Source organism: Hemiscyllium ocellatum, chromosome 18 (genome assembly GCF_020745735.1).
Source record: "Hemiscyllium ocellatum isolate sHemOce1 chromosome 18, sHemOce1.pat.X.cur, whole genome shotgun sequence".
Classification (NCBI taxonomy): Eukaryota; Metazoa; Chordata; class Chondrichthyes; order Orectolobiformes; family Hemiscylliidae; genus Hemiscyllium; species Hemiscyllium ocellatum.
This window is the reverse complement of record NC_083418.1, coordinates 44,200,993-44,225,194: the sequence shown is the minus strand read 5'-3', so window position 1 is coordinate 44,225,194 and position 24,202 is coordinate 44,200,993. Positions and strand designations below refer to the sequence as shown.

At 38.7% G+C, this 24,202-nt stretch overlaps 1 protein-coding gene across 2 annotated transcripts in view; it reads right to left on the bottom strand.

The window, feature by feature from the left end:
• Positions 1–4,288: 4,288 nt before the first annotated feature.
• The window catches only part of stk33 (serine/threonine kinase 33), a 199,868-nt gene continuing 179,954 nt past the window's right edge, over positions 4,289–24,202 (bottom strand). For both annotated transcript variants that reach the window (XM_060838506.1, XM_060838505.1), the window contains exon 13: positions 4,289–4,633. In XM_060838506.1, coding sequence (XP_060694489.1) covers positions 4,421–4,633 — 213 coding nt within the window. In that variant the 3' untranslated portion in view covers positions 4,289–4,420. The remainder of the gene's footprint in view (positions 4,634–24,202) is intronic.

The following is a 24,202-nucleotide window of genomic DNA, read 5'->3' as shown; positions in this document are numbered from 1 at the left end:
TGAATCTATGCTTGATGTTGAGTTTTCCTTTGGTGCTGACTCCAATGCATCTGGTGGACTATAATGACAGCTTTCCTTCTGTGTCACTGAGCAGACTAAATAAATCACCAATTCTGGTTAGTGCTCAATGCACAGAGAGGGCAGTTTGGACAAAGAAGATTCTAAATAAAAAATGTCCCAAGCACAGATGAAAATTGTGCGTTGCAATTTCTTAGGAGGTTGGGAGGCAGAAAAGAAATATTATCCTAAAATCTAATGGCCATTTTACTTCCCTGCACTTAAGATAGCTTAATTTATATTTAGAAGTACTCTTGGCCGGCAGCGTGATAGCTTGGTTTAGTAATAAGTCAAATCATACATTGAAAGACGTACAGGGATTTTAAAGCCACTTAATTAATCCCAACCTCTTCTTCAGGAACCAAAAAAAAATACAAAATCCAACATGGCCCATTTTCCTGCAGTTTTCAGATCAACTGACCTTTCATGTATTGGACATTCCATCAGAGTCAAGGTATGATAAAAAATTAAAATGCCTTTTCAAAACAAAAACAATGCTAAACAAATTTTTTAAAAGTTCTCATGAATGAATAGGTTTGAACACGAGTGGCATAATTTGGTATAATGTTATTACATTGAAACTACCAAAGGTACATTTATTTGCAATAATGTCTAAAAGGTGAGCCAATGTAATTAGTATAGGCAGAAGCTTGCTGCAGACAGTTATACTCATTAATATATGTTTCACATAGGATTGATTATCAATATGGATTAAAGCATGGCTGACATGAATTGCAGGTTAGTAAAACAGTAATCATATACTTAGTATTATGTACAAGACAAAAATTTAAAAAATGCAAAGACTCATCCACTAGCTAATATACAATGTAATTAGGCCTAGGAATAATTCTCAGGTTCCCTAATGTGCATTCAAGCCCATTTTTATTATCCACCATTGCTAATGACAGAATGAATAAACTACAAAGACAATGGGTCATTAGCAATGAAACACAGATTTGTAATTTCTGCCATACATCAAACACGCAACAGAACTGAAAAGTTCAAGATAAGAATGGACGAATGCTAATTTCTGCAAACTACATGTATCATAAACAAAATCCAGCCAATTTTTGTACTACAGTTAAAATGGTAGGATTTGGTAATTTAGCCAAAAGCTTCGTATTCAAATAAAGGAAGACAGACAGACTTATATTTATGAAACACTTTTTACAACCATCAGAAGTCTCAAAACACTCAATAATCAATTGAGTTCACTTTGAAATGTTGCCAACATTGTAATATAGGAAATGAAATGTCAATTTACACACAGGAAACTATCACAAATAGCGATGTGCTAATGATGAGATAATCTACTTTGAGGAGTTCATTGAATGAGAAACTCCAGGGATAACTCCACTGCCCTTCTTTTGAAATAGTGCCTTAGGATCTTTTACAGCCACCTCAGCAAGTGGATGCAGTCTCAATTCAATGTTTCATCTGAAAGACAGCACACCTCTGACCATGTAGCACTCCATTAGTGTTCCACTGCAGTTTCATGCTAGATTTATACATTCTTTTCTTGTGGTAGGATCTGAACCCAGAATCTTGTGATGCAGGGGCCATGAATGCTACTAACTGAGCCACAGCTGGTGGACCCCGGTGTTTCAGAACTGTTTTAAAGCTTTACTTCACAGTCAAGTACAGCTTTATGAAGATTTTAAAAATTTCCAGCTAAGAGACTAAAGGGGCAACTTTTTCACACAGCGGGTGGTACATGTATGGAATGAGCTGCCAGAGGAAGTAGTGGAGGCTGGTACAATTGCAACATTTAAAAGGCATTTGGATGGGGATATGAATAGGAAGGGTTTGGAGGAATATGGGCCGAGTGCTGACAGATGGGACTAGATTGGGTTGGGATATCTGGTCGGCATGGACGGGTTGGACCGAAGGATCTGTTTCCATGCTGTACATCTCTATGACTCTATGAATCTATGTAAATTTAGCAAATAGTCATGCTCAAGATTTGAATATTTGTATTTGCATTGGCTGCCATGTTAAATATTTGCACACTTTCAAAAGAAAACACACATTTCATGATCATGATGCATTTGAATATCTAACGTATCTAGGGAAAGTAAGAAAAATCTGAATGAGACATTATTGAAACTTATAATAGAAAATAAAAGTCCGAATGTTACTGTTAAGAACAAGATGAGATTCAATGCCATACACGGCATTAATTACATGTTTTAAAGAAAATATACAAATATGTTCACCAAATTCATTCTGGATGTTAGCTTTTAAAAAGGTTAACCGTAAGTGAAAACTAGTAAACTAATCTTTACAAAAGATGCAATACAGTATCAGATAATAGCAATGTCATTAAAAACCAGAATATCTACACTTGGAATTGAAACTTTGCATATTGTTAACTTATTCTAAACGAGAATGAACATTGGGAGAAAGTGAGGTCTGCAGATGCGGGAGATCAGAGTTGAGAGTGTGGAGCTGGAAAAGCACAGCAGGTCAGGCGGCATCCGAGGAGCAGAAGAGTCAACGTTTTGGGCATAAGCTCTTCATCAAGTCCTGGTGAAGGACTAATGCCCAGCATATTGATTCTCCTGCTCCTCGGATGCTACCTTACCTGCTGTGCTTTTCCAGCACCACACTCTCGACTAAGAATGAACATTGTTTTACAAAGCTAGAAGTTTCAAATCACAGTCACAACATGTAACTTTTTAGTTCATAATATATTATTCTATAACTATTTTCAAGACGACATGTCTATGCATTTGTCTATTTTACAGGAATCTGTAAATTACTAATCTATTTGATGTAGTCGTGACAATTTTGATGATGGATACCCAAAACCACACTTGAATCACACAAATTCTATGTAACATTGTTTTGCATCAGCATATTTCACTCAATTACCTACTTACATTTGGCAAAATGCTCAACTTCAAATGTCATCCATCACTTAAATTTGAATGACTGACATATTCTACAACATGTTTATTTGGGTAATTGTGCTCAACCATGTTGTAATGGCAACTCAGTCAAATAAGATCTGAATAAGTGTAATGGCATGATGAAATCACACCAGAAACATGATCAGAAATGGAACCAGATGGACGACAGTGACTCCGTAACATGAACACTTAGTATTTGTAGGTTATGTAAAGACAATTTAACTTTATAGTTAACATTTTTATGGCACATCTGAGCTTCTGAAACCTTAAGACACGGATGTGTCAAAACTTTAATTAAGATGTCAATATTGTGCTACGGACACACTTATATGTCCGCCATTTATAACATTTGGACTACTTTAAAAAATGGTTCTCAAAAGAATACTTTAGAAAGGAAAGCTTAAACGTCAAACCAGCTCAAGTAAAATTACTGAAAGATGAAAAAAAAATCACATCCTTGCTCGTTTTCATTCAAAGGTGGTAATATTTATTTTCCAACTCAAAAGAAAACATCTGCTTTTAAAATTCCCATATATGCTATAGAAAACTTAAGTCAAGAACTGATACTATTATCCTCTGACAGTTACTGAGATGGAATATCTGAATTCCTAGTACATGATGTCATGCTACAGTACAGCTTAGGCCAACTCAATATATTTTAACAGAACAACAGAAAATGTTTATGCATATTTCAAATATAACCAGATTCAAGTTCACTGAAGTTAGCCATGTAAAGGACATTTTTACAGTAATACTTCTTGTGTAAATAAGTGGTAATATATATCTAACGTATTTTACATGTACTAACCTCCCTTTGAGAACTCAATATTAAATTGCTAAATTTACGATTTGTGGAAATAACACTACAATCACTCAATTTGCATGTTAAAAGTGACAATGTTATCATAACTGTATGGGCAACTGTCTAAGGCTGAAAATGAATAAATTTCTTCATACCTAGTTAACTAGTTGTATAGAGATGTTCTAATTTTCATTGCAGACTATTCATTGATTGGCTCTTTAAGGGTTACTGCAGCATTCAAGTAGCAACTATATAAATAAGCAATGACATTGAATCTAATGTGCAAATGCAGCAAATTATTCAATGTCAAATTCAGACACCTTAAATGTACTACTTCTGATTTTCAACAGTACTGGTAAAACTAAGCAAGATAAATTACATCTTCCATCTGCACTGTATTAATAAATACTTTAAGAAAGCTAATTGGTGAACACAGTTTCCTTGTTACATTCATTCCTCTTAAATTTTATATACTACAAAGTGAAATATATAAGTCAAAGATTTAGAAAAAGCGTTTATGCACACATAGTGATCAGCAGCAAAGACAGGAGAGCCAAAGTCATCTTGTAACATTGTAATTCATGGTTGCTTTTTGAAGTGTTCGCATTTGGCATCATTTTGAAGTTTAGTGGTTTCGACGTTCCTTATCCTATGTGCTCTTCTTGGTTTTGGGAGCAGACTTATTTGTGTGTTTAAATCCAGAGGCATCACCAATTGGGGTTATGGATCTACGTACCTCTGGCTTACCAGAGATAGAACCTGATCTGATTGATGGGATCAAGTGTGTGGGTGACCATGTTCGTTTATCTTGGAATGATGTTCGTGTCATGTTTAGTTTTGGAGAAGTCTTGCTCCCAGGAAGCTGAAATTAATCAAAATACAAGTGAAAGTTGACCATAAAATAATTTCAAAAAGTAAACAAGTTTCAAGTTCTACAATTATCGTGGGGTTAATGGCAATATTTTGTAAATTATAAGCTGCAAGTTAGAAATTTCAATATGAAGAAAATGGAAGGAAGAAATCTCTACTCTTTAAACACTTAAATTTAAGATCAGACACTTTAAAGTAGTGCCTAATGCTCTTTCTAAATCAGGTTTTATGAAACTGAACTTATTGTGCATGCCAACCTAAAAAATAAGCAAAAACCATCCAACAGCTTCAAAACTAAAGCTGGCACAAGCCATCAGCTTTGTGCACAGGCCTTGAGCACATGAAGGCAAGGAGTCAGAATGTAAGTGGAACACAGATTTACCTGTAACTTAAGCTGCAGGTTTACCCAATATTGTATCAGTTTTATTACAATATACAAACATATACTTTTCTGTAGTAGTGCTTTAGAAAATTGTTGAAGGTATAAGATTGATGTTCTACAGAAATATAAGCACATTTCCACCCCATGACACTGAATTTTAACTCATAATTGTTACAATTAGCACTTCAACACACATTTGAAATAAGTACACTTTCAAAGTAGAAAGCATACCATTATTCAATCATGTTACCTATTTTGTTTCCATGCTCTTGCAGTTATACATAGTGAGAATTGCCAAATAGGAATTGATGATTTCAAACCATACAACATTCACAATCTCAAAGAAAGCAGTTACAACAAGCACTAAGGAAATAATAGTTGCCCCAGGTTTCCTGTGCAGAATTTCTGTGCTGCTCCCTCGGATGGTTGTTCCACTCAATCGTGTTTGAAGGATTCTCCATTGGAAGGTCTCTGAGAAAAATCAAAGCAAGGTAGGCGGATATTTTTGCCTGGTCAGAGGCATGAATTTTCCTAAAATAATTGTTAATTTGGGGAAGTTTGCAAGTTTTGAGAAGATTTGTAACTCAGGTTGAGGTTCTGGATGTTTCATGGATGTTTTCTTTTCATGAGCTCTAGCACGTTTTCTCACATAATAAGGTGAACGCCCTAAGTTAAGTTTGCAACACACTTCCACGACACCATTTTTATGATAACTTGAACTCACCAGCTCATTTGTCAGAACCTTCTGGGTTTCCCACTGCCATTACAAGATTAAAAGCCCAACTATGCACCATTTCCAAAGCTGCAAGTCCAGATTAAGAATTCACAATTAAAGTGAGTGATGTACTGCCCAAGAGAGGCATGTTTGACTCCTGTTTTGCTGACTGGGAGCTGGAACTCCTAATAGACAGGAGGGTCATCCCCTTTCCTGAGGACCATCAGCCACTGCCAGCCTGGTCTGAAGTTGCCTCTTCAATTGATGCAAAGTCCATGGTCTGGAAGAGCGCCCAGCAATAGAGGAAGAAATTAATGACCTTCTGTGCTCCACAAGAAAAAGTGCCACAGTCCTCTTTGTTACCTCACATTCACTCTAACTCTGCCACTGCAAACACCCCCTACCAAATGTCATGGTGTACCACTTCTGCTGGTGTATGCAGAATTTTCTCTCAATCACTCTCACCTAGCTCAACACTAAAATTTGTCAACACTTTCTGTCCTATGTGCTTCCTATTCACAACATTTAAAACATCTCACCATCTTTCCCCTTGTTGCATCAACACCAAAAGCTGTACTAATCATTTCAGTCAATCTGTCCCTTTGTCTATGTGCAGGGAAAGCAGCCCACAATACTGCACAGAGTGCCAAGCAGTGTGATGGAGTGCCCAGCGTTCATCTACTCACCACATAAGAGGAGAGCATGCTTGTGGAAGAGGACAGTGACAGCCCATACCGTGATGCAGGTCTCAGTGGTGCTCTCCCATTATCATTACTCTGAGTATACTCTTAACATGCTCAATCTTCTAATCGTTTCTCAAAATTCATTCTCTCTGGTATTCTACAGGCATGAGTGGCATCTTTACAGTCTCAGCGCTAAAGTCAACTATATCATTAGACTTTATGTTCTCCTCCATCTCTGTGGAAAAAGCCACAGATCATTGAGAGGATGAAATGGCAAGGTTGTCTCCTTTACTGTGTACCAGCTCAGGTACTGACACCTTAGTGGTTACTTTAGCTAGGGTAGATTCAGGAGCACATTCTTACCAGCTACCTCTTCACAGCCTGCCATGGGAGAAATGGCCCAGGTCACTAGTTGGAGAAGCGCTGGAGATCAGGCAACTGCTCAGCCATAGGCAAACCAGGACGCCATGGCTTTGGCCATTAATAATTTTGTCAAAATGCACAACTGGTGCACAAACAATGGATGAAGGTCAGAGGTGTCCACCAATGCCAACTATACTATGATCTCTGGATTGTACGTGTCTGGCTGTTTGCAGACAGGTTAGTAGATGATATGGATAGTCAAGTCCAATGGAATATTCATTGGGTGCCACAGGCGCACAAATGCCTGCACTCCATAACTTTAACCATTGGTGGTCAACACTAATGGAAAGGCAGCAGGGGAATGAGGGACTTTGACCCCAGTGCAGATGCCCTTTCCTCACAAGGTGACAGGGTAGTGCCACAGGCAAATACAGGCCTCCCCAGCAGTGCCCAGCCCCTCCAAACTCCCCACAGAAGTTCAAGCCAAGGTGGAGAGCTTGGATTTGGCCAGGACACTCTCAGCACATCTGCATCATCAAACTACCAATGCCCTGATGACCATCCACCAAACTTCTAAGGCCAGAAGGATCCCTAACTGCAGGTCAAGCTCCCTTCCAACCCCACTACGAACCTTAGTCTGCACCCAAACATAGTGGGAGGGAAAGGAAAAGGAAAATCATGTGAGGGTACATAAGTGCCAAGGGTGAAATTACACTGTAAAAAGAATATCAAATGTAAATATAAGTTCACTTTACATTGTCATCCGTATGATTCACTGTCATTTTAGTGCAGATACAAAAATAAATGTAGAAGCGCTAGCCAACCTTGGCATTACACAATGTTACAACTTGTGAAGAACAGCTATTTTTCTGTAGCACTCATATGAGCATAAACATTATCATTGTCACAACATCGACGTCCCAGGTATCAACCCATGCTACAAATTCACCCACCTTATTCCAGATGTGCTTGGAGTTGAAGTAGACACACTTCAAACCACCTTCCTGCTTGCCAGTGAACTCTTGTGGCCTTGAAACCTCATTTCTGACCTCACTGCTCTCAACCTCCTGGACACTAACTGCAATTTAGATTCCCATCCACCTGCTGAATTTGTTTAAACTCTCCCAAAGAGCATTAGCAAATTCTGCCCCGCCCTCCCCAGGATATTGGTACCGCTCAGGCTCAGGTGTCGACCATCCATTTGTAGAGTTCCCACCTACCCCAGAATAAGCCCCAATTATCCAGGTATCCAAAATCCTCTGTCCTGCACCATCTTTGTAGCCACGTGTTCAACTGCACTCTCTCCCTATTCATCGCCTTGCTTGCATGTGGCATGAGCAACAAACCAGAGATAACAACTCTGTTTGTTCTGGCACTAAGCTTGTAGTTCTGGCTTTTATGTTGGGAATTACTGCTGTCAAGTTTCTGTTCACTGCCTGGGAAAATAGCAACCTATATATAAATGAGGCAAGATTAGATATTAATTAGAAAGCCTAGCAAAACTGGAATCTTTGGATATCGGGGCAAATCCTCCATTGGTTGGCGTCATACCTGGTACATAGGAAGATGGCTGTGGTTTGGAGGTCAGTCATCTTAGCTCCAGGACATCTCTGTCGGAATTCTTTAAGGTAGTGTCCTATGCCCAATCATCTTCAACTGTTTCAACAGTATGATCTTTCATCTGTCAAAGGTCAGAAGTGGGGATGTTCGCTAATGATTGCGCAATGTTCAGCACCATTCACAACTCCTAAGATACTGAACCAATCCATGTTCAAATACTACAAGATCTGGACAATATCCAAGCTTGGACTGACAAGTAGCAAGTAACATTTCTGCCACACAATTGCCAAGCAATGGCCACCTCCAATAAGAGACAATGTAAGCACCATCCTTTGACAGTCAATAGTGTTACCATTATTGAATCCCCCACTATCAAGATCATGAGGTTACCACTGAAGAGAAATTCACCTAGATTTGCCACATAATCAGTGACTACAAAAGCAGGTCAGAAGCTAGGAATACCGTGACAGGCAACTCACCTCCTGAATCCCCAAAGCTTGTCCAGCATCGACAAGGCACAAGTAGGAGTATGACATAATACTCCCGACTTGCCTGAATGGCTGCAGTTCCAGCATTACTTAAGAAGCTTGACATCATCCAGAATAAAGCTGCCCTCTTGATTGGCACCACATCCACAAACCTTCACTCCCTCCACAACTGATGCTCAGTAGCTGCAGTGTATAGCTATCCACAAGATGCACTGCAGAAATTCATCAAAGATCCTTAGATAGAATCTTCCAGACTCAAAAGCACTTCCATCTAGAAGGAGAAGGGCAACAGATATATTTGAACACCACCCTAACAGTTCCCCTCCTAGCCAATCTCTATCCTGATTTGGAAATATATTGCTGTTCCTTCACTTTCATGGCAACAAAATCCTGGAACTCCCTCTCCACTGGCACTATGGATCTACCTACACCAAACAGACTGTAGTAGTTCAAGGTGGCAACTCACCACCATCAAGGCTGACTAAAAATGGTCAACAAATCTTGGCCTAGCTAGCAGTTAGCACATCCCTTGAATGAATTTTAAAAAGTCTCATTTCTAATATTGCCTGCCTCCATTTTTACGCCACAAGTAATAGCTTCAATTAATGGTATCAATTTCTCGAACATCAGTAAAGTGACAGATAGAAGAGACTTTAACATTTTTAAAAAATCCTTTATTTTGAGCATATATATGCACGTACGCAGCATGAAGAACATCAGAGGTGAGCATGCATAGTTTGCCCAATTATCAGTGGATTGTTGGTGTAAACAAATACTTCAATTCATTAAGTAAAATAAACTGTGAATGCTGGTGATGTAAAACAAAAATGAAGAGTGCTGGAGAAACTCAGCATGTCTGGTAACATCTGCAGCGAGAAAAACAGAATTAACAGATGCTGCGTGACCTGCTGAGTGTCTTCAGCACTTTGTGACTTTGATTAATTCATTGAATTTAAAGCCCACCACGTGCCACAGTGGAATTTAGAAATGTCTCCCTGGGCTGCTGGATTATTGTTACAGTACCACTTGGTTTGCTTGTTTCTTACCATTTAAAAACCTTGCACTTGCCCTCATCTGAAAATTGAGTAAGTTTTATTTCTGTGTCGATTCCAAGTCATTTATATTTGGAGTGGCAATGGAAGTAAACAATAAACTGTGCACAGTAACAAAATCCTGTACAAATCATTGTTGGGGAGGCCTTGCAGTGCCTATATTTGCTTTATTTACCTTTCTGATATTTAATGCTTGGCTACATGGTGGACTTCATTGTTTGCACTTTAGAATGTCAAAATTCTTGACTGAATACATTGCACCAAGAGTTTGTCAACAATAGGTATCATTTCATTCACAAACTTTAGTGAATAGCAAACCAAAATCCACATGGACTCTCTTGCAAAACAGTTGTCATCTTGGTCTTTCATTATCTAACATTCACTAAGGCCTTCTAATATTTTTGCATAACAGATGGCACTGCTCTATAGACACATTGGTGATCACCATATATTTTCCTTAAAAGATTCGTGCTTTATTAGCTCCATTTAATCTTTTTAAAAATACTCTTACTTAAAGCAGTTCTTGAAGAAAAACAGCAAGGATGTGAGTAATTCTGTTAGAAATTTTAAATACTCTTGTACAAAATTGATTTGGACCCAATTCCTCGTCTTCCTCAGCTGATCATCAGAGCTGAAATTTCTAAATCCCTTCTCCTGCGAAAATTCAACTTCTGATTTTGAGAAGCTTACTTTTGACCCATTCTATAAGCATTGGAAATAATTAATTAATTTAGATTACTCGCTATGCATTGCTCACTTAATATTAAGACAATACATTTTGGGTGGAAAAATAAGGCACAATTTACATTCAATGAAAAGCTGCAGTGGATCAATACACACTTCTAATGATGCAAACATATTCTTAGAAAGTTCCAAGTGCAGGTTGTGATGAAAACTTATAATACATTGAATTCTAAAGTAGAGGTGAATGGGGATTTGGTTTACAGTGTTGTAAATTCCTGACGTCTACTTGCCGAGCTGGGAATTTGTGTTGCAGACATTTCGTCCCCTGTCTAGGTGACATCCTCGGTGCTTGGGAACCTCCTGTGAAGTGCTTCTGTGATGTTTCCTCCGGCATTTATAGTAGTTTGTCTCTGCCGCTTCCGGTTGTCAGTTCCAACAGTCCGCTGCAGTGGTCAGTATATTGACAGCCAGACTACCACGACCACTAGGACTCATAACAGCACACAAACCAACAGCCACTTTCAGACAACAAATCACCAGGACAAAGGACCCGATACCCAGCATGAGCAAAACGAATGTAGTGTACAAAATCTCATACAAGGACTGCACAAAACACTACATAGGACAAACAGGAAGACAGCTAATGAACCGTATCCATGAAAACCAACGAGCCACGAAACAACATGACCACCTATCCTTAGTAGCCACACACGCGGATGACAAGCAACATGAGTTCGACTGGGACAACACTAATATTATAGGACAAGCCAAAACAGAACAGCCAGGGAATTCCTAGAGGCATGGCACTCATCCACAGATTCTATCAACAAACACATCGACCTGGACCCAGTATACCGGCCACTGCAGCGGACAGCTAGAAGTGACAACCGGAAGCAGCAGAGACAAACCACTACAAATGCCGGAGGAAACATCACAGAAGCGCTTCACAGGAAGCTCCCAAGCACTGAGGATGTCACCTAAACAGGGGATGAAACGTCTGCAACACAAATTCCCAGCTCAGCAAACAGAACCACAACAACGAGCACCCGAGCTACAAATCTTCTCACAAATGTTGAATTCCTGACGTCTGTTTAAGAAAGGGTGAGAATGTCATTTGGAACAGTGAGCTAAAGGCAGCCTTTCTGACGAAGCATGTGAATAAAGTTGAATGAATAGCATGGTACCCAGGGAGATAATTGCTTGGGTGCTTACGAAGCAAAACTTTTCCAACCTAAAGAAAAGACAGATGGCCAGGAGTCACAAGCAGGTTGAGTTTAGAAGATAAATCTATTCCAGCATAAAGATATTTTTTAGTTTCAGGAAATCTTCAGGCTATCAGAGCTGGTAAGAAATCTTCAGCTTTTTAGGAACTCTACAGTAGCCAAAGTCAGAGAATGAGTGAGCATATATGCCTTGGGAAAGATATTAACTGAGAGAATCACATCGGGTAAATGTGCAAAAAGGCATTCAAAGGAAATGCTTGTGACCTTGTCTGTTGAGGAAGAAATCTTAAAATGAAGATGAGCAATACTTCACTGGAGCTGTGTGTCTGTGAAGGATATTGCTGGGAAAAAAGGATGAACCTTTCTCTTTTTCTATTTTTGATAGGGTTTTCATACTGTCTTATGTAGCATTACTTTTATTTTCCTCTTTTCTTCTGTGCAATAAACTTATGTTAAAAGTACATTGACAGCTTCATGTGAATATGCTCACTATAGTAATTAAATCGCAAAAGTTGAACTATGGTATTTCAAAGCAGGTTTCACTCTAGAGTGTGATTCGTTCAATACTGCCATCAGCTGGGATCAGAACAAGTTTTTTAAAAACTTTTTTATAAACTATTTAAAAGCATGTCAGTTTTTAACATGAAGAGCATGGAATTAAACAGCAGAAAACCCTTAAAACAATCTCTTTGTTAGATTATATTCAAAATGTTGTGCACAAATTTGGAGAATGTATTTTGGAATTTTGGGACAAAGGGAGTGCACTATTTAGATTTACTTGGAAGATGGCATGATTGGGAGCAAGCTATGAGAAACAAAAAGTTTGACATACTTGGATAATTCTCACTTGATTTAACAGACCTTTAAAATTATTAATGATTTTGATCCCCTATAGAAAAAAATACTATTAGTTCTAGTTGGAGAGGTAATGATGAGAGATGATCAATTTGAAATTACTGAGAGACATAATGGAGGTTAATAAACTGTTTACTTCAAAGATTGTCAAAACATTGATTGCTTTGCTGCAAAAGGTGGCTGAAGCAGAAATAATTATATTTAAAAGAATCGGTTAAAACTTTTGAGTGTGGTGATAATACAGGAATATGGAGACAGATCCAACATTGAAATTAATTCTGTATTTATTTTAACAAAGACTCAGCACAAACGTAATAATGCAAATGTCCCCTCTTTGTTGACTGCTAAAAGCTTCCACACTACAATCTCAGCCCACAGGTTCTTAAATCGCAGAAGAATTCTGAAGCACAGCTGTAATTGATGAGAAACATTACCTCTAGTTCTCCCTTCACAGATGCTACCAAACCTGAATATTTACAGCATGCTCTTGTTATGAGGTTGAAGGCGTGCACTGTACCTTTAAGCTAGAGTGAATGCTGTTCTGCACAGACAGCCTATAAGAGCAGTCTCAGTATACTGGAAAATTAAAAATATGTAACATTTGACTGTGAAATAGATACCTGAGTTGGTTGCTGTTTTGACAACAATGTGAATTTAACCAACTTAAATTATGTCCCAGGATACTCAAATCCAACTGAATTTGAATTATTGGTTTGCCAATATCAAACCAATGAGACAATTCGTAGTTGGGGATTTAAAAAGGCAGGCATTTTATAAATCAGACAAAGTAATTGCCATCGAGAGAGACCCAAGACATTGAAACACTCTCCCTATCAAAGGTTGTTTTTTCATATAAAACATCTTCACAGTAAAAGAAAGACAACTGAGAGAGATCCTCGGCCAGAAGAAGAAAGATACCAAAGATGACAGCCGCTTTATGGTTTTGAAATTAAGTTGTAGTAATTTTAAAAGTGTTTCATTGGATCAGTATACTGTTATAGAGTTGGAGGCAGGTAATAAGCAGTTAAGAGAAAGAGGGGCTTAGAGTTGTGAATAGTTGTTGTTTAATGTTCATTTTTAGAGTTAAAGAATAAACTGATATATTTTCTTTAAAGAGTGAAATTTGGGAGTTCTCTGTCACTCATATTTTAACAGATTATGAGGCAATGTCAGCTTTTCTGGATGTTTAGTTGAATTAATAGAGGGATTCACCGTTGTGTTGTAACAGTTTCAGTTCCTAAATTTTAAGTGGATTTCCAGTTTTTTTTTCAAAATGGGAAGTTATACTTTCTATACTTTGATTTGCTAAATTAATCTGAGCAAATCCACAACATCCAATCAAGTCTTTATAAGTAGATTGTTTAACAAGCTGGAGTTTTTTTAACCTGTTTTCAAATAATTTGCTTAACAAGGATTGTGGGACAGCAAGTGTTAGATCTTAATATGATCACAATACTATTACTTCAATTTCAAGTGTTCATAATGATCAAGTCAAGAGGTAATCAAGGAAAACTTGCAGTTTGGCTCATCTTCACTCTATGAATTACTTCCCTGATGTTGAGGACATTATCCTAACTTCCTTAAAATCTGATTGGATTGGCAAATCCATCACTACAAGAAATATATTTTCACTATAAATGAAACATGTTTATTCATTTTTTAAAGAAGCCTGATTTTTAATACAATAGTGACTGGTGCTTTCCTCAGTTTCCTTTTTGCAGTAATATTAAATGTGCAAAACCAAATAAAGAAACATCGTTTACATTTGTCATGTTACAGCTTTTCAAAACGTTTGGGGTCCAAACTGTTTCAAGTACGGCACTGCACTATGAAAGAATCATTTACATTTATAATTCAGTATTTGTTCCAAAATAATAACTATATGTATCTGCAAAGTTCTGATATTCACTTTAACAGTGTTCCTTTTAAACTTATTTCTGAATAAACCCATTTCTGGGCATTCATCCCAAAGTCTCTTAGTGTAGCATTGTCTCTCTTTTCTATAACAGATTTTTATTTATAACCACATACAGCATTCATGGTTAAGAAGAATGTATGCTCCTGCTGAGTAATAGTCCCAGTTGATATAAGTCTTCAACACAAAACTGTGCATAATTGGTACTAATCAGGAATACGACTCAAGAGACCTAAAGGACAGTGGGTGTTTATAAATGATGACAGAGAGCAATATTGCTCTGATACCTTAGAAGGATTGATTTCTGTAGTTGAGGTCACATCATACTGTTGCACAGAATAACAGGAAATCTTTCTGCAGTTATAAGACATAAAGCTAATTTAGAACAGCTTGATAGTAAAATGAGGTCCTAAAATATATTCAAAACCTTTCTTTATTAAATAAGCACAAAATTACATAGAATAAAATAGTGCTGCATGTTGTACAGTTATACTATCCAGCTGATAGAACTTTCACTCTCCTAATAATTTGCATTAAATGCAAACATTAAAAGTATGCTAACAGACAAAACGTATTTGTGACATTTCATGTGTAATGCTATATGATTACACATATAGCATAAAACATTAAAGCGGACAATTGAGATACTTTGCTTTAATCACAAGTTAAACTTTTAAAAAAACTACAGCAAATTTCCTTTTCCCAAAAATAATGGCGATCAGGTGTGTAACAAGTTCACAGATTAAATGGAATTGGAAGAAAAAACACTAAGTGCTTTTTCTTTGGAATGCAGTTTAGAACTCTTCCATATTTAAATTGTGTTCTTGTCTCAGAAAACTCTTAATAAAATTTAAAAATATTTTAGAAAATACCTTTTGTCAAGATTAATGTTGGTTCTCTTTCTTTCTCATGTGTTTCCATTTTGAAATGAAAGAAAGGGAAGCCTAGAGTGAAGGAGCTCTTGAAATCGATGCTTTCGTTGCAGAAGTCTGACAGTGTCTTTTGAAGGCAGTGTTAAGTTTAACATTTCTTATATATTTATGAAAGTTATCTTTTCTCAATCTTTTCCCACAAATTTAGGGTTTTTAAATAAGGGATTTAAATTAAGATGGCATATAAACTCCTCCAAACGTAGTATTTAATGATTATAGTGAAAACCATGTATGGAGGGTCAGCAGATTCTAGACTATGTGCGGAACTTGTGGAGACTTAATGGAAGAATACAACTGCTTTAGCTTTTTCAAAGTCAGAACTTTGCCACTTATGGCAGTGTTGTCCAAAATATTAGTCATTATTAGGACATGGTTATTTGGGAATTTAGATGTAACTAAATATATATTTGATCAACAAAGAAAGAGGTTTGGGCATTGCTGTCAGATGTGTGATGTTGATCCTCTCATCTGTATGGTGTATGAATATATATTTTCATTTTAACTGGTGCGTAAATACATAAATGATGAATAACTGCATTGTGCATGTAGTGTCTTCTTACAAAATTTTTGTATCTGACTAAAATAATGTCACCTTAACCACATCTGTGACCAATCAGTAACTTCTATTGAACAACAGCAAAATACATCAATGGCACCATGACCAACTTGCCATTAAGGAGCAATATTGTCAGTGATCGCCACCATCTTCAGCTGTTATATCTATACTTAATTGCTGGTTAGCACTATGATATCAGATGACATTCTGGTCACAGACAGTTACACAACTAAGCAGTTGGTAAAGGTTACTTTTGAATGGAATTACTTTCCTAGATTTCTTAAAAGTACAGCATGCAATCTTCTTACGTACATTGAAGGTGCAGCAGACAGTATTAAACCTGGCGTATAGGTAAAAGTTCAAATTCCGTAGATGACAAAACTTGGGAAATTGTAAATTGTGAAGAGGACAATATGGAAATCAAAAGGACATTGACAAGTTGATGAGTGGGTGTATAAGTAGCAGATGAAGTGTGAGGCGAAAAACTTTGGTACAACATACATGGAGAAACAATATAAATAAATGGTATTATTCTAAAGTAGATGCAGAAGTAGACAGACATGGATATTAATGCACATAAATCGCTAAAGGGCAGTCAAAAGAATTGGCAATGTAAGTTACCTATTTGACATCCCAGATCACTATAAAATGCTATGTCACATCAATATATTGAAGAATTATCACTATTAGGAGATAAATAAGCAAGTACATGTCTTTCATACGTTAAGGAAAATGGAGAATAAAAAGGATTATGAGGGTGAGGTAGGAGAAAGCCTGAACAATTCCCAAATTGAACCATCTCCTATCTTGTAAGTTAACACTGAAGTGTTAACGAAGAAAGACACCATACTTTCCTATTTAGAGGCATTAAAAACAAAAATAGTTAACTAGGTTACTCACTGAATTTGAAGAAATCTACATGCATAAGCCAAGGTGTAAACATTAGTCATAAAGATGTGGAAGTAGGAGAATCCTCTTCTATCAAACAGTATCTTTGTCAGTTGGTTACAGAGAAACAGACTCACATGAAATCAAAATTCTACCACTTGTTGAAAACCAGCTAACTGAATCTAGTAAAATTAGTTTGCTATTAGTGTTAGTATCTAAGCCTGATGGTTCAACCATGTTCTGCATTGATTATGGAAAGATCAATGTAGTAAGCAAAGGTAGACCCCTACCTAATTCTTCACTTGGAAAACTGTACTGATAGGATTGGTGGTGCCAGATATTGTAAAATAGATTTCTTAAAGAAACACAGGCAACTTAATTTAACTAGAGCTGAAGAAATATTTGAATTTGTCTTTTCTAATGCTGATTAATACAAATCAGCTAAAAACATGCTCCAGGAAATTTCAGCAACTGATAAACTAAGTTATGGCCAATGTTACCATCTGTGTAATTTACTTTGGTGCTAAATATTGCAAAAGTGAACGTGCAAAGGCACGAGTACCTAATTAGATTGATAGGTCAAGGATAAATGTTCTGAAGAACAGCAAACATGCAATCATTAATGAAATTCCTACTCTTAAAACTAATGGAAAATAATGAGTATTTTGAGGATGCATGGGTTTTATTGCATGCTTTCGCCAAATTTTAGCGCTCATGTGTCAGACTTGCTCCAAATAAAAACCAAGGTAACATAGTCAAGGGAGTGTCAGAAATCTTTTGAGAAATTGAAAACCAGTTTGGTTACTAAACCAATGCTGGATGTGTCAACATTCATGAAGATCTGCAAGATAGCAACTCATGCTAATAATTTGGAAATTGGTGCGGATCTGTTACCAGACAACTGGCCAGGTATAGAGAAGCCAGCAACTCCTTTTCCAGAAAACTGACCTCATGTCCTTTTTAAATCTTTCGTCTCTCACTAAAAAGTATGTCGCCTAGATTTGTACATCCCCACCATAGGAAAATACCCTTGTTATTCACCTTATCTATGCCCCTCATGATTTTATAAACCTTTATGAGGTCACCTCTCAAAATCCTATTTCTAATGAAAAACGTCCCTGCCTATCCTTATAACTGAAATCTTCCATTCACGGCAACCTTCTGGTAAATCTTTTCTGAACCCTCTCCAATTTAATAATATCCTTCCTATAATAGGGAACCAGAACTGCATATGGTACTCCACTAATGTCCTCTACATGGCTTCGGAATTCCTACTCAAATAATGAAGACAACCATGCTAAACGCCTTCTTAAGCACCCTACAGGTTCTCTATTCCACAAGAGTACTCAGAACTCTGCCATTAATTGTATAAGTCCTGTTCTTGCCTGTTTTACCAAATTTAATGTCTTGCATTTATTCAAATTAATTTCCATTAGCCACTCGACTGCCCATTGACCCAATTGATCAAGCTCTCTTTGTAATCTTAGAATACCATCTTCACCTCTGGGATGCCCGGACCAACCAACCCAAACACCCCGTGGCTCAACACTTTAACTCTCCCTCCCACTCCACCAAAGACATGCAGGTCCTTGGACTCCTCCATCGCCAGAACATAACAACACGACGGTTGGAGGAAGAGCGCCTCATCTTCCACCTGGGAACCCTCCAACCACAAGGGATGAACTCAGATTTCTCCAGTTTCCTCGTTTCCCCTCCCCCCACCTTGTCTCAGTCGATTCCCTTGAACTCAGCACCGCCCTCCTAACCTGCAATCCTCTTCCTGACCTCTCCGCCCCTGCCCCACTCCAGCCTATCACCCTCACCTTGACCTCCTTCCACCTATCACATCTCCATCACCCCTCCCCCAAGTCCCTCCTCCCTACCTTTTATCTTAGCCTGCCTGGCACCCTCTCCTCATTCCTGATGAAGGGCTCTGGCCCGAAACGTCCAATTTCCTGTTCCTTGGATGCTGCCTGACCTGCTGTGCTTTAACCAGCAACACATTTTCAGCAATACCATCTTCACTGTCAACTATACCACCAATCTTAGTGCCACTCACAAACTTACTAACCACATCTCCCAAATTCTCAACCAAATTGTTTATATAAATGACAAAACATTATTTTTGCCGTTGTTGGTTTGCTCACCAAGCATTCACAACCCAAGCTACAAATCTTCATAAAAACTTTAAAAATTATTTTTTCATATGTAACAGTATCTGGTGCACCATTATACACTATTTGACTGCAGGTCTGTGAGGACATCTCTATCATCAACAGAATCTAATTTTCATGTACAGTATTTCAGAGCTCCCACTGCATTAGCTTCAGCTTGACCTGGTTGAGCTACTTTCAGTTACAGCAAATCATCCAATCAGATCAGTTGCAGCTGTGCAGTGGTTATACCACATGACTTATCGCTCAAATAAATTTAATGCAAATCTGCATTCCTAACCTCTCTCAATTTCTGTATTATTCTTCCTTTCCAAATACTTACTGTCTTTTTGCTCATTGTATACTTTACAATGGTGAGGCTTTAAGCATTCTTATAGCCTTGTGTGTGGTGGGGAGGTGGAAGAAAATTCTATCTTCATCCTTCATTTTTCCAAGTCTGGACACCACAGATCACCTATTTAGCAACTAGGAGAACAATCTTTCGATATATGTATGAAAAAACTGCTGGTGAAAATCCACTTAACTTTCAATATAAATGATAATCTCAGTCTCGGGAAATTTCTGCAAGAGGTCCTGAGCATTGTAAGCAAAAGTGAGGACAGCAGATGCTGGAGATCAAAGTCCAAATTAGAGTAATGCTGGAAAAGCACAGCAGATCAGGCAGCATCCGAGGAGCAGGAAAACCAATGTTTCGGGCAAAAGCCCTTCGTCAGGAATGATGCAGAGAGCCTCTGGAGTGGAGAAATAAATGGGAGGGGGTGGGGCTGGGGAGAAGGTAGCTAAGAGTACAATAGAGGATGGAGATGGAGATGAAGGTGACAGGTCGGAGAGGAGGGTGGAGCGGATAGGTGGGTAGGAAGATTGGCAGGTGGGACAGGTCATGAGAATGGTGCTGAGCTGGCAGGATGGAGCTGGGGTAAGTTTGGGGGAGGGGAAATGAGGAAACTGGTGAAGTCCACATTGATGCACTGTGGTTGAAGGGTGTTCCGAGGCGGAAGATGAGGCGTACTTCCTCCAGGGGTCGGGTGGTGTTGGAGGAGGCCCAGGACCCACATACCCTCGGCAGAGTGGGAGAGGGAGTTGAATTGTTGGGCTACGGAGCTTTGGGGTTGATTAGTGCAGGTGTCTCGGAGATGTACCATAAAGCGCTCTGCAAGGAGGCGTACAGTCTCCCCAGTATAAAGGAGACTGCATTGCAGCATTCCTTACAAAGCTTGGTTTAAAGACAATTATTTTTTAATTTCAGATCTGAATTTAAAAAAGCACAAAAAGGCATGTTTCAAGTGAAGACAAGGATATGTAGTGTCACCAAGATTATTCAATTTGTCCATGGACCAATAATTCAGTGAATTAGATATAATTCCAGGAGTAAAAGGTGACCACATAGCCCTGGTTGCAGAATCAGAAGAGGTAAATACTTGAGATCAAGTAATATTCATAGGTTTAGAATACAGATTGAAAATGATATTTAAAAAACAATGCAGCCTTGTAGAAGTACATTGGAAGAAACTGAAGACTAAAGCGGATGATTTCATACTGGAACAATTAGATATATTGGGTCAATTTAGGACAAACAATAACAGAAGATGGTACACCTTATAGAAGTTAAAAAAAGCCAGTGATGGATAAAAGTAATTTTGAAAAGAATTAAGTTTATATCAACAACAAAACAACTCAAACTCACAAGGAAAATGATCATAAGATGCCACAAACTATCCTAGTTTGTCTTTGCCTCGGGAATTTGGTCAATAAGTAAAGATTTGTGGATTAGAACAGAGACCTTTGAGATGTGGATGCTAAGATGTTGGCTAAAAGATTCCATACATAGACCATAAGACAAATGAACATGGATTTGTAATTGCAAGAAAAAAACTCGACGTGACACCCAGAACAGAAAATACCGCATTTTGACCATTTGATTGCAGGAGAAGAACTATGAAAATCTCTTCTGGATAAAAGAGTGCAGGGCAGCAGAAAGAGGGGTCAACCTAGATGTAGTTGATTTTCGATGTCAGAGAATAGGTGAAGATGAATGTATAAAGTTGGTACAAGACAGACAAGTGTGGCATATCATGACAGAAAATCTCCTAGCTGGAGTAGTTACAAGAAGCAGCAGAATTATATTAAAATGGAGAATGGTTAACCATTTCCCATTGTAAGGTTTTGGGAGTTCACAGATGTTTACAGTATAAGGAGAAGGCAATTTAGCCCATTGTGTATATGCCAGTCAACAAAAATCTGGTAATGCTAATTGCATTTTCCACCTCTTGGCCCAAAGCTGTGGAGGCTATCATAGTGCAACAAGATGTTAAATACTGTTTGAGAACATCTGACTCAGCCACTTTTTAGGTGAAAAATCTGTGGGAATTAAAAGTGCACTGGCAGCATGGATGCAGAACTGACTAAGTGTTAGGAAGTGGACATCATAGGCAAACAGTTGTTTTACAAACTGGCAACAAGTCCACAACGATATTCCCCATGGTTACTACACTACACTACACTTTTTAATTTCTTTAATACTTGGACATACAGTAGGGATATCATTTCAAATCTGCAGATAACAAACAACTTGGAAATTTAATAATTTGATAATTGAAGACTTCATAAATTCTATGAATGACTACAATAAAAAAGAGAAATGGAGGAATATCAATGACAGCAGTTGTATTACAGCTCATCAGAATCTGGTAACCCCCAACGGTCCTCTTACCTGTACTTAACCAAGAATGGGAGCTTGCATATGATTCACTTTTAAAAGACACTTACGTAGGATTGTAGCAAAATTTCACTCAAAAGTACTTTAAGTGACTGTTAAGGTCAAACCATGTTTTAATTTCACAATTTTGGATAATTCATGACCATTTTTAGAACATTTATGCAAATTACTTTCACCCAGCAGCAGGTAATCATACACATAAATGCTTTCTTTCATGGGAGTAAACACATGATTTTATCTTCTGGTAGCAAATGTTATCTAGACAGGGGAACCTCGATTATCCGAATATCAATTATCCGAAAATCAGGTTATCCGAAGGAGATCTTGAGGTACCGATAGAAACATTACATCGAAGACGTGTTTCCAACAGTAATCGCGTCTTTTGTTTACAATGATTAAACAGGTACCCTCTCCAAATGACTGGCCTCCCGTCCTCCCACTCTCTCTCTCCCCACACTTTCCCTGGAGTTCTACAGAGGGGTGTACCCTAACCCCCACCCCCTCTTCCCAGGAATAATCTCTCCAACATTGTCCTGTGCAGGGCAAACATGGAACATGTCAAAAATGTGCAGTAAAATGTTGTGGCTGTGGCTGTGTCTGTGTGCTATTTGGAGACTGACCCCAGAAAGGCAGCTGCAGCAGCAGTCTTATTGTTGGTACGCAGTCCAGGAGAGGGGCCAGGGGACTGTTTTGTGGGTGGGGGCTCGCGTGCTTTGTGCTGGGGGGCAGGGGCGGTATTGGACCAGGTTGAGGAGGCTGGGGGGGGTGGTTTGGATGTGTTTGGGAGGCCGAGGGGTCGGTGTTGGATGGGGCAATGGGGGAGGTGGTGTTGGATGGGAGGACGGGTGGGGCAAGATGTTGGGGACAGGGTGTTATGCAATGTGTGTTGCTGCAGTCTCCTGAACAGGGAGCAGACTTTAAAACTCCGAGCCCCAGAAGAAAGACATTTAATTGATTTTCCGAATAATCGTTATCTGAATGAAATAGTGCCTGCCCATCTTGTTCAGTTAATCAAGTTTCCACTGTATTTTATAATCCGATCCTCCGATGACTCAGATATCAAGGCTTTTCCTTGCAGTGTTGCCAAGTTGGTGCATGGTGGCACAGTGGTTAGCACTGCTGCCTCTCAGCACCAGAGCCCTGGGTTCAAATCCCACCACAGGCAACTGTCTGTGCGGAGTTTGGATATTAGCATGGGCTGAACATTTTAAAATGTATTTAGTCACTCACTCATGGGATATGCGTCACTGCTGCCAGCATTTATTGTTCATCCCATGTTGCCCTTGAGAAGGTATTGGTGAGCTACCTTCTTGAACCACTGCAGTTCCTGTGCTATAGATTGACCCACAATGCACTCAGAGATGGAATTTCAGGATTTTGACCCAGCACCAGTGAATGAGGAGCAATATAGTTCTAACTCATGAGGGTGAGTGATTTAAAGGGAAAATTGCAGGTAGAGATTTTTTTGATTAGATTAGATTACCTACAGTGTGGAAACAAGCCCTTTGACCCAACAAGTCCACACCGACCCTCCGAAGAGCAACCCAGACCCATTCCCCTACATTTATCCCCTTCACCTAACACTACGGGCAATTTAGCACGGCCAATTCACCTAACCTGCACATCTTTGTATGCTGTGGGCGGAAACCGGAGCACCCGGGGGAAACCCACGCAGACACGGAGAGAATGTGTAAACTCCACACAGACAGTTGCCCGAGGCGGGAATTGAACCTGGGTCTCTGGCACTGAGACAGCAGTGCTAACCACTGAGCCACCATGTTCCCATGTACCTATTGCTCTCATCCTTTTAGTTGAAGTGGTCATGGGTTTGGAAGGTTCTGTCTAAGGAGCTATAGTGATTTCTGCATCTTCTGGATAGGACACAGTGCTCCTATTGAGCATCAGTGGTGGAGGGAGTGGATGCCTGTGATTTTGGTGCGAATTAAGTAGCTGTTTTGTCTTGGACAGTGTCAAGCTTCTTGAGTATTGTTGGAGCTGACCTCATTCAGGCAAGTGGGGAGTATTCCATTGCATTCATGACTTGTGCCTTGTAGATGGTAGACAGGCTTTCGAGTGTCAGGCACTGAGTTCTGTGTTAACACACAGAAGACAGAGTCAGGACTAAAGGGTCTTTTTCAGATTGGAAAGATGTAATCAGTAGAGTGTCACAAAATCGGTCCAAGGATTTCAGTTATTACTATCCATATTAGTAACTTGGAGGAGGGGTAGATTGCACTATATCCAAAACAAATACAAAAATAAAGTGGACGTCATGTTATGAAAAGGACATCAGAAATACGCCAGGGGAAATGGATTGGTTGAATGATTGGGTAAAACATGGCAGACGGAGTTTAATGTACGAAAAGGTGTGTTGT